The 10,608-nt window shown below is 66.8% G+C and overlaps 1 protein-coding gene across 1 annotated transcript; it reads right to left on the bottom strand.

Annotated features, from left to right (window-relative positions):
• Window positions 1-11: 11 nt before the first annotated feature.
• On the bottom strand, window positions 12-10,418 carry CHLRE_03g174900v5 (uncharacterized protein). Its single transcript, XM_043060941.1, has 20 exons — window positions 10,097-10,418; window positions 9,990-10,025; window positions 8,195-9,851; window positions 7,969-8,024; window positions 7,719-7,824; window positions 7,433-7,538; window positions 7,117-7,305; window positions 6,582-6,936; window positions 6,161-6,358; window positions 5,864-6,018; window positions 5,396-5,588; window positions 5,114-5,257; window positions 4,783-4,919; window positions 4,301-4,442; window positions 3,768-4,099; window positions 3,264-3,558; window positions 2,957-3,090; window positions 2,550-2,676; window positions 2,307-2,375; window positions 12-2,141 (listed from the first exon to the last, which is right to left on the bottom strand). The coding sequence occupies exons 1-20, from the start codon at window positions 10,151-10,153 to the stop codon at window positions 219-221; spliced, it is 6,411 nt and encodes a 2,136-aa protein (XP_042926070.1). The 5' UTR covers window positions 10,154-10,418; the 3' UTR covers window positions 12-218.
• Between the last annotated feature and the right edge of the window lie 190 nt (window positions 10,419-10,608).

The raw sequence follows: 10,608 nt of genomic DNA, 5'->3' as shown, positions 1-10,608 counted from the left end.
TGGAAAATGGAGACATAGTTCTGTTACAAAAGCGGGGTTAGGGTTTGACAAACCCCCGCCAGTTGTCCGGCGTCACCACCATCTTCCGGCCGGTTCCGTACGCCCTCGGCAGCTGCCCCCCCCCCGAGGCCCGTTTCCCGGCCCCCTCTATCGGTTGCGTCAGCGCTTCATTGCTCTGTATACGAGCACGCCGTTACCCGAGGACACGGTCCTAGGCCTCAAAACTCCTCATCACCACCCACATCGCCCATGTCAAGCTCCGCTCCGTCCGCCTCATCCAAGTCATACTCAACATCGAGCTCGCCACCACCCGCGTCAAACTCGTCGTCATCATAGTCAGTCGTACCGCCGCCTGTGGACGGTTCCACACGTGGGCGGCCCGACGGCGACGGTGCTGCGGCTGCCGCCGCCGCTGGTGGCGGCGCCGTGGGCGGATTGCTTGCCTCGCTGGAGAGGCGCAGCGAGGAGGGCTGTCCGCGAGGCGAGGCCCCAGGCGGTGAGGCGGAGGGCGGCGAGGCGTTGGTTGGGGAACGCGAAAGCGGCGAGCGCTGCTGCGGCGTGGCACCTGCGCCGCCGGCGCCAGAGCCGCCGCCAGCGCTGCCTCCACCGGTGCCGATGCCCAGTCCGCTGGCGCCGCTGGGCCCGCCGCTGAGACCGCCGCTGGCGCTGCCGCCAGGTTTACTGCCGCCGGCGCCAGGGCCGCCGAGGCTGCTGGTAGAGCCCTGGCTGTGGAGCGAGCGCCTAGAGCCGCCCACTGCACCTAGGTCGCCACTCGACGGCTGCGCCCCCAAAGCTGGCGGCGTGTTGGACGGCCGCCGCGAACCTGACGCGTTGCTGCCTCCGCCGCCGCCGCCGGCACCGCCACTGCCCGTCGCAGAGCCTGTGCCAGAGGCACGCGGCTGGCTGCCTGTACCGCTCGGCTGTCGTGCCGGCGGCGCGCCAGGTCTGGGCGGCCCTGTCGGCAGCCCAAGGCCGCTGGCGGCCGAAGGCTGCTGCGACAGGCCGCCCGGCGGCGTAGCTGCGCCCGACGCCCGCCGTGACGCGCCGCCACTGCCAGCTCCTGCCGGCGGCTGCGATGCTGCTGCTGCGCCACCCGAGCCCGTCCGCGCCGCCGGGCCACTCATGCCACTGGCCTGGCTGGACCGCCGGCTGGGCAGGGCGCCGCCCGCAGCTGGTGCCGGCTGCGACGGCGCGGCAGCTGTGATTGTGGTCTGGGACGGCACGCGGCGTGGCGGTGGGCTGGGGCTGCTCTCCGACTCGTCTGCAAGGCCGCGACGCGGCGGCGGCGGCGCTGCTCCGCCACGTGGTGGCCCGCGCTCCGGTGACGTGTCTGTGCCAGTGGTGTCGCCGGCGGTGTCCATGAGGCCACGGCGAGGCGGCGGCGCGCCCCCGCCACTGCCGCGCCCGCGCGCCGAAGGCGGCGGCGCGAAGCCCACGCGGCTTGGTGTGCTGCGGCGCGGACTGACCGGCGGTCCACGGCTGGGGCCGGGGCTGGCAGGCCTGCCACGGCCGCCAGGCGACGGTGGTGCGGGGCCGGCGGCGGACATGGGCCGGCGCGGCGCAGGCGCGCCGCCGGCACTGGACCGTGGCGGGGGCGAGGGCCCAGGCGCTGCAGAGCGTGGCCGCTGCGGCTGTGACGGCGTTGTGGGCCGGTGCCGCGTCGGCGTCGAGTTGCCGCCGCGCCCAGCCCCCGGCGACCGCTCGCGCCGGTCGACGCTGCTCGTCAACCCCTGCACTGCCGGCGAGTCGAGCAGGCTACCGCCGCCAGCAGCACCACCGCGGCCGGGCGTCCGGCCCGCGCCTCCACGCACCGGGCCCTGGGGCCCCCACATGGACTTGGGCGTGCTGGATCCAAACACATACTTCCGCCTGTCGCCGGGAGCTTTGGGCTCTGGATCGTCTGGGCCCGTGGGAGCACGGCCTGCGCGCGAGGCGCTGCGTGGCCGCGGCGGCGTGACCGCGGCGGCAGCGCCGCGCGCGCCGCCGCCGCCACCTGGGCGGGGTGAGCGGGGCGAGCGGTTCCGGCGGCCGGGGGAGACCGAGTCGCGGTTTGGCGACACGGCGCGGCTGACTGGGCGGCTGGGTGGGTGCAGCACGTACCAGGGCGTGAGGGAGGACTCCACCGCCTCCAGCTTCCTCTCCTGCAGGCAGCAAGAGGTTTGCGGTCCGTGTGATGACTGGCAGGCGGGAGTGCAGATGCTGGTGTGATAGTACAGGTACACGCCTGGACACGAGGTGCCACTAGCCCACTGCACAGGGGCTGGCGTGCATGCAGCCCCCACGTCCCGCCGTACGAGCCGACTCACGATGCGCTCGCTCATGCGGCGCTCCCGCTTGTACACGTCCGTCACGAGGCGGCCCACGCAGGCGTCCTCCTGCAGAGCGCACGGTAGCGTGGAGCGGCCAGGGTGCACAAGGTCACAGCTTGTAAGCAGGCCACCACAACAAATCATGCGCCAGCACTTGGCCTGAACGCAGCAACATGCAACCCCAACCGCTGCAAACTCCTGAGACACACGTTGCACACTCAAGGCCCAATGGCTGCGCACCTGGTCTGGGTCCAGCACCTTCTTGCGGCCGCCCACTCGCAGGCTGTCGTAGATGGCCCGCAGCGTGTTCTCGCGCTTGTACTCCTTCTCCCGCGTCTCGTCGATGAACTTCTGGTTGCAGATGGCCCTGGGGCGGTGACGTTGTGAAGGTGGCAGCACGGATAAGAAACCCGCGTAAACAAACCCTTATCAAACGCCCTCAACCCTTATCAGGTAGCTTTTATGCTCTTTACACGCACTGACCCCACGTATCTGGTGCCATATATGCCACAATTACCGTATTATGGTCCCTAGTTGCCACCTCAGGTCAAGGGGGACCCGCCGCCTGGCAACCCGCACCCACACACTGTCCTGAGTTGTCCCCTCCCCCACCTGCCACACGCACCGGGGCACGCGGCCTCGCTCACCTCCACACCGCCATCTTCTTCTTGGTGCCGGTCAGCTCGTCCCGGAACTTGACCAGGTCCGCCGGCTTGTGTCGCGCCATGAGCGTCAGGTTGACGAACAGGTGGTGCACCACAGCCGACTCCACCTCCTCGGCCTGCGCCCTCGGCGTGGCGGTGTGCGGCAAACGCAGGGTGAGGCACGGCCGATGTATGCCGATAAGAATTCGTTTTCAACACAACCCCAATTGATTGGGCACACCGGACCGGCGGCCACGTAAACCCATGCAGCCCCATACCAATCAGCGCTCCCGCTCCTGGGCCGCCTTACCTCCTGCTGCCTGCCCAGGCGCGCCTCGATGTCCTCCTCCCGGTACCCCTGCTCCCGCAGCCGCACCGCGCGCCGGTCGCGCACCCGCCGCGCCTTCTCCCACGCCAGCAGCCACTCCTGCCGCTGCCGCTCCATGGCGCGCTCCTGCATCGCCAGCAGCGGGTCTCCGCGCCAGTCCAGCTCGTTGACGCCGGGGGGCTCGCTGGAGAGCTGCTCCTCGCCGTAGCTGCGCTCGCGGGCTCGGCGCCACGCCTCCAACCAGTCCTCGTGCATGTAGCGCAGGTCAAGCGCGCGGCTGTTGAGCAGGGAGCGGCGGGACGGGAGGAGGGCGGGGTAGGAATGGAGGGGCAGGAAGGGAGGAGCGGGAAGAAGCGGCAGTCAGGAGGAGCGGAGCGGTACGTTAGGGAGGATGCAGGTGATAGCCGCTGCTGGGCATTGGGCGGTGATTCAGCGTCCACCTACGGCAGATTATAAGGTCGCCGCCGGCCGAGATGCACCACTCACGTGATAAAGGCGTCAATGGCCTGGCCGAAGTCCATGGCTGGTGCCCGTGCCCGGCCGCCATGCCGACCCCCGCCACCGCCTCCACCGCCCTCGGCGCCCTCCATGCCCAGCCCGAAGTCATCACCGCCCTCGCCGCCGCCGTCACCCAGGCCGTCCTCGTGCGGCATGAGCAGCGGCTCCTGTGGCGGCCCCAGCGCGGGGTCACCCGAGGAGTGCGGCCAGCCCATCTCCATGTAGGTCTGGTCGGCCTTGGCCTCGGTGGCCTCCATCTGCTTCATCTTCATCTGGAAGGTCACCGGCTGCGGCGGACCCAGCGCCTTCTTCAGCTTGGCCTGCACGGGGTTTCAACGTGAGTGCAGGCGGAGCAAGTGAGCATGGCGCGTGTAGGAACAGTGATACCATATAAAAGAGGACCGGCAGGTGAGGCGTGAAAAAGACATGCCAATGAAATTCATCCTTTGCAGAAAGCTCCAACGCACAACTCTGCACCCGTTGAGGCCTCCTACGGCACCGGAACGGTTGTCCGCACTCACGTGCAGGCCGATGTTGTCCTGCCCCACGGTGTTGAAGGTGCGGTCGCGGCCGTCCACCTGGTGCAGCGCGCCGGCGTTGCTGTTGGGCACCCACACCGCCTTCTTGTCGTTGCTCTTGTCGCGCTCTGGGGGCCAGCGGACGCTGCGCGGTCCACATGGCACCAGACAACACCGGCCGTTCAGAGTGTGTGTGGTGTGTGTGTGTGTGTGTGTGTGTGTGTGTGTGTGTGTGTTGAAAAGAAAACAACAAAACGAAGCCCGCCCAGACGGCGTGTGTGTGTGTGTGTGTATGTGTTGGGAAAGACAGGGCGAAAGCTCCACCGCATCTACGGGCATCCAACTGCTGCCCACCGCCCGCTCCCAGCCATAAGGTCGTACAGCCCAGTGTTAGCCATGCATGCACACGAACGTTTTTTCCCCTTTCTAACATACACGCACACAGATACAAACCGGTATGCACACACATGCACACCCGCACCCACCCGTGTCTCTGTACGAACTGGCTCATCTTGACCATGGCGATGGCGGCCCGCAGCTTCTTCTGGCGGTCCATGTAGTACATGGACGTCAGCCACTTCCAGGTGGTGCGCTTGGGCACCATGCGCGTCTCCTCCTCGTCCTGTATGCGGCGCAAGCACAGCAATCGCTGAGAGGTGCAGCAGGACGTGGCCAGGCAGGACACTGTCGCACGGCGAACTCGCAGGTGGGTGCAGCTAGCGACATGAGTGCTGGTTACATGCCTGTACACCTTTACTGCAAGTCACTCTTCCCATCAGCCTTCCCGCCCGCCCCATCCGCCCGGAGCCCGCGCACCTCGCCGCCCAGGCCGTAGTCCTCCGCCGCCGCCGCGCTGCGCTTCCGCAGGTAGTCCGGGTAGAACTGCTCCACCTCCTCAAAGTCGTACAGCGTGGTGTCGGGCCGGTTGGGCGCCGGCCGGCGCGTGCCGCGCGCGCGCACCTGCAGGCACCGCACACGGGGCGAAACAGCACAGGGCTAGGTAGCCAGGCGCACAGCGGGGGGGACGCAGGCTGTCGCGCACATGTGCACGCACACAGCTGGCGCAACCAAGAGGCTGCGCCGACACAGCCGACTCGCCATGATGGTGTTGGAGGTGTGCGTGGCGAACTTGTAGCCGCGCTCCTCAAAGTAGCGGCGGATCTTCTTGTCGAACGTCTCGCCGATCTCCTGGTCGGCCTGGTCCTTGGTCTTGACCAGCGCCCGGATCATGCGGTTCACCAGCTTCTCCAGCGCCACGTCACCCTCCGTCTCCTCGCCGTCATCAATGAACCTGGCGTGAGGCAAGAGGAGCACAACATGCAGGAGCACAACAATGAGAAAAGTATTAGCCAGCATTGCAGTTCTACAGTGCGCTCATCTGCATGGCGTATTGCACGCCTGTGCTGCTGGCGCCCCAGGCCCGCGTGCATGCGGTTGGCAGCAGTGTACGGTACACAAGCTTGGCGGCCAGGCGCTAACCCCAGCCTACGCGTCCACAACCGATCCTGCTGTGGGTCCGCCTGAAGGCCGACAGCGCCACGACACGGCACACACATACACACGCACCTCCTGAACCAGCGCCCGAGGCGCGTCTTGTCCTTGGCGAAGCTGCGGTACTGCTGCAGCTCGGCGTTCTCAGAGCCCTTCTTGAAGTGCTTGTGGTAGCTGGAGTTCTTCTGACTGCCCGGAACCCAGAAGTTGTTCCAGTACTTGGACTTGGCCTGGGTTTTACAGGGTTGACAGGGTGACACATGGTTTGGGACGGGTTCAAAACGAGCGGGACCATACGTGCACCCAGTGACCCAGCGAGTGTTAAACGGCCGGCCGTTGGAGCGTCTTTTGCCCCCAAGGGCTCAAACTCACCTGCTCCTCGTCCTCGCCTTCGCCACCGCCGCCGCCGCGCCGTGAAAGGCCCATCCGCTCTCGCCGCTTGCTCCGTGCCTCGTCGCGCGCCTCCCGGTCCTTGCGCGCCTTTTCGAACTCAAAATCCATGCGCCGCCAAAACGGGACGCGGCTGCCCAGAGCTTTGGACACGATATCGCGCACCGCGCCGTACGGCACCTGTGGAGCGGAGGTTGTACGGCAGAGCGTGAGTTCGGCATAATCCACTGTCACACTCACGTGCTTTCCCACCTGGAAACGGGTCAGACATTTCACTATTGCGCAGACAGCGCCACACGCCGCGCATCCCTTTCCAGCGGTTGCGCGAACGGACCCCGCACACACACGGGCTAGCACAGACGCCCGGCACACCGCAGCAGCTTCCCCAATCCCCGATGCCCACCTCACTCAGTTTCACGGTCCGCGGCCGGAAGGTGAGGTCCAGCCCAGGGTCCTCGCCAGGCCGCGCGATGCGCTCCGGGTTCGGGTTCGCCTTGCGCGTGCCCTTACCCACCGGCTGCCACGGCACCGCCGCGTCAGCGCCGTACTCGGCTGCCGCCAGCGCGGCCGTACCGTGGCCGTGCCGGGGGCTGCCGGAGCCAGGCGCGGCGCCGCCCACGGACGCGGTCATGCCGGGGCGGCGGCTGCCGGGCCCCAGCACGTCCTTGTGCTTGGCCTCCAGGTCTTTGAGCTTGCCGCGCAGGTCCGCCATCTGCTGCTCCGTCAGCTGCTTGTTGTTGCTCAGCTGGTCGATGATGCTGTGGATTGTGAGTAATGCAGAGTGAGGGTCCACGCATCGCGTGGACAGGTTGTAACTTGATATGCACTTGATTGTTGCTGGATACGGTAAGCCCCATCCAACAATCCTGCCTTGGCATCAACAGACAATAAACATACGATGCCGCATGAGCTCCCTGCTTCCCAGAACCAGAACTCACGCCGCGTGCTGGGCCGCACGGTGCCGGGCCTTGTCCAGCTGGTACAGCAGTTTGGCGCGCTGCTCGTACACCGTGATCTTGCCCACGGCGGGGCCCAGGTAGGGCTCGGGCGGGATGACGTTGGGCCCGGCGCTGGCCGGTCGCCGCGATATCTCCTGCTGCGCGCCACGCCGCCGCAGGTCCGCCACCCTGCGCCCATCACAGCACCCGATAAGGCGTAAACGCAGGAGCTATGCGTGCGAGTGTGTTAGGCATAAACGCTCTCTTCAAGGGAGTGCATGTCCAAGCCCCAGCACATGTAATGAAAGGTCCTCACCGCTCATTCTCGTTCCTTGGCGTCTGTGCCGCGCCGGGTGCCAGGCCGCGGTCTGCGCGGTCCTTCTCCATCGCCGCCGCTGCCTCCTTGAGCTCCGCAATGGCACCTGCCGCGTTGGACAGTCACCGCAGTCGGGGGCGGAGCCATCCCCTCAAGCTTGGCAACGCCACCATGTCGACCACCGCCTTGCTGTGTGCTCACACCTACAAGCACACCTTCCTCTAACACCACTCTCCGCTGCAGCTCAAGGCGATTCGGGAATGATTATCCCACCCCTCCCACGCACCCAGCAGCGCCCGGCGGTGGCCCAGCGGCAAGATGCGCATGTCCCTGGCCAGCTCTGGCTCGCCCAGGCTCAGCAGCAGCGTGCCATCAACGCTGTGGTGCACGAACTGGCAGGAGCAAGGGCACACGAGGAACGGCCAGGTGTGCAGGGCAAGGAAGTTTCATTTCGAGCGTCTCGCGTAGGCGCTAGGTCCGTGATGGGTGGTACTGGAGAACCCTTGACGTCAACCCTTTCCCGGGCTGCGTCTCACCTTGATGCGGTACTGGCCCATGCCGATGAACTCTACCCACGTCGCCACCTCCCGAACTGCGAGTAGCAGGGGGCGCAAGCAAAGTGTGCAGCTTAGGTGTACGGCAAGCTCCCAACTGCCCCTCCTGCTGGGCCTGACGCGTGAGCCCACGCTTGCGCACTGAAGGAAGAACCTCCCGGCATTTCTGCAAAGCCCCCACCAGCAAGCGAGTGCCGGCCCCACTCACTGTCCCAGGTGCTGGGGTGGCGGCTCATCATGTCCTCAATCATGGCCGCCTGCCGGTCCCGCGGCGCCATCGCCGACAGCGGCCGCCGCCGTGCGCCCTGTGCATGCGGGCCCTGCGATCGTGGGTGACCGGCCGAGCCGGGCCGCCCGCCCGCGCGGTAAGCACCACGCGTGTGTCGGATCTCGCCGTCCCAGCTCATGTCATCCGCCCAGTCGTCGTCGTCCTCGGCGTAATCATCATCATACTCGTCGCCGTAGTCATCGCCGTCGTAAGGCCCGGGCGCCTGTGGCCGGCCGTGCCCCTGCCGCGCAGGCGGCGTGCCGCGCGTGTCGGGCGCCGGCACGCGCCGGAAGCCACCGGCGTCTTCCCGGCTGTCGTACATGCTGTCACCGTACGTGTCCTCGCCGTACAGCTCGCTGGACTCCGCCACCCGCGGCGGCCCGCCGCGTGGCGGCGGGCCGCCTCGCGGCGGCTGGGGACGGCCCCCACGCTGCGGCCCAGGCGGTGCGTCAAACGAGTCCTCGCCGTAGTCCTCGCCGTAGGGGTCAAAGTCAGCACGGCGCTGCGCAGCGGGTGGCGGTGGCGCCCGCCCCGGCGGCGGCCCGCGAGCATCAAAGGACAGCTCGTCGTGGTGCGAGTCGAAGTCATCCGCGAGGCTGTCCTGCGGTGCCGGCGAGCGAAACGACGGCGCGCCGCTCCTTGCCGGCCCCAGTCCCAGGCCGCCCCCGCCCAGGCCCGGGCCACCGCGCCGGCTGTTGTGCGACGCAATGCGGGCCACCTCCCGGTCCGCGTCATCCAGCACTCCGAAGCCGTCGCCGTCATCCACGTCAGCAAAGTCCTCATCAGGTGCAGGCGGCCGGCCCCGCGCAGCAGGCAGCGTGGCCGGGCGCGCTGGCTCGTCCGGAAAGCTGACGCGCCGGGTGAGGCTTCGCTGCGGCGCTGGGGCTAGCGGAGGCGGCGGAGGTGGCACCCGTGAGGGCCTGTCGCCAAGGAGCTCTGCCAGCTCATCATCCTCCTCACCAAGCGCAAAGCTACTGGCGGGGTCCGGCGGCGGCGGCGCCGGCGACCGCGGTGGCAGTGACTGCGCCGCCGGTGGAATCGATGGCGCCCCGCGGTGTGGCTCCCCTAGTAGGTCTGCCAACTCGGCATCGTTTGCGTCCAGCGATATTTCGGGGTCTGTAAACTTGCCGGAGGGCGCCGGCATGGGCGCCGTTGGCCGCGGCGGTGGCGGCGCCTGTGATGGAGTGTGGTCAATCTCCAGGTCGCCTCCCAGGTCTGAGTCACCCAGCAAACCGTCATCGCGATCATCGTCACTAAATAGGTCGGCATCGCGGCCCGGACGCCGGCCTGACGAGCCGCGGCTGGGGGGTGGCAGTGGCGCAGCTGGCCGCGGCGGTGGGGCGGGTGCCGGGTCATGGTCAATTTCCAGGTCTCCTCCCAGATCGTCATCCCCCAGTAGACCACCGAGGCCACCGTCCCGGTCGTCGTCGCTGAACAAATCCGCGTCACCGCCGCGCCTACGGCTGGGGGCGCCGGGGCCCGGCCGCATCGCCGGGGCAGCGGGGCGGGCTGGTGGCGCATGGTCTATTTCAATATCACCCCCCCCATCCCCAAACAGGCTGACATCTGTGCGTTTCCTGACAGGAGGCGCCCTTCCCTGCATGACGGCGCGTACGGCGTGCAAGCGGGGGTTTGTCAGGGCCGGGCAGGAACATAAGGTGGGAAGCCTGACGAGAACCAGTTAAGGACCCGCTCCAAACCCATTCCCCACACACCGGAAGCTTCGGCCTTTCACCTGTGAGCGCGGTGCTGCCCCAAAATCATCATCATGCTGCATGACACGTATGTGACTGTCAGCAAAAGCGCTCGGGAGCCTGGAGCTGCTGCAGCCAGGTCACGCACCTCAATGGCCAACTCGCCCGTCTCGCCGAGCCCGAAGTCGTCGCTGTCCTCCTCCATAACAACTCCCCGCTATATTCTCATCCCACTAGCGGTTTTTAAGCTGCTGCAATAGCTGAGTCGCAAAAGTCTTCTGGTCAAAGCCCTGCGAGCTGTAAGTCTCTGATACACCTAGCCTCGTTGAAGTATTGTATGGGTCACATGTAGCTTAAATATGCCTTTAGAGGGTTGCGCAGCGCAGCCACCTGCTCGCTTGTTGACTCGCGCACAGCTAAGGCTGTTTGCGCGCCAGGCGTATACCAACGGCTGATACTTATTACGTAGGAAATGCCTTACTAAAATTATAAAACAATTATAGCACCCAGCGGACGGGCTCCGAAACCCCGCGTGGATCCAGCACACGAACCTCAATTCCAACCGCGCCCTTGACCGCCTGCTTCTGGGCAATCCTCTGCGCCTTCTTAATGTTACTGGCCACATAGTTGGCCTTCCCGGCGTTGAGCTCCACCTTACTG

The sequence above is a fragment of the Chlamydomonas reinhardtii genome, chromosome 3 (assembly GCF_000002595.2).
Source record: "Chlamydomonas reinhardtii strain CC-503 cw92 mt+ chromosome 3, whole genome shotgun sequence".
NCBI classification, from domain to species: Eukaryota; Viridiplantae; Chlorophyta; class Chlorophyceae; order Chlamydomonadales; family Chlamydomonadaceae; genus Chlamydomonas; species Chlamydomonas reinhardtii.
This window is presented reverse-complemented; position numbering and strand designations above follow the sequence as displayed.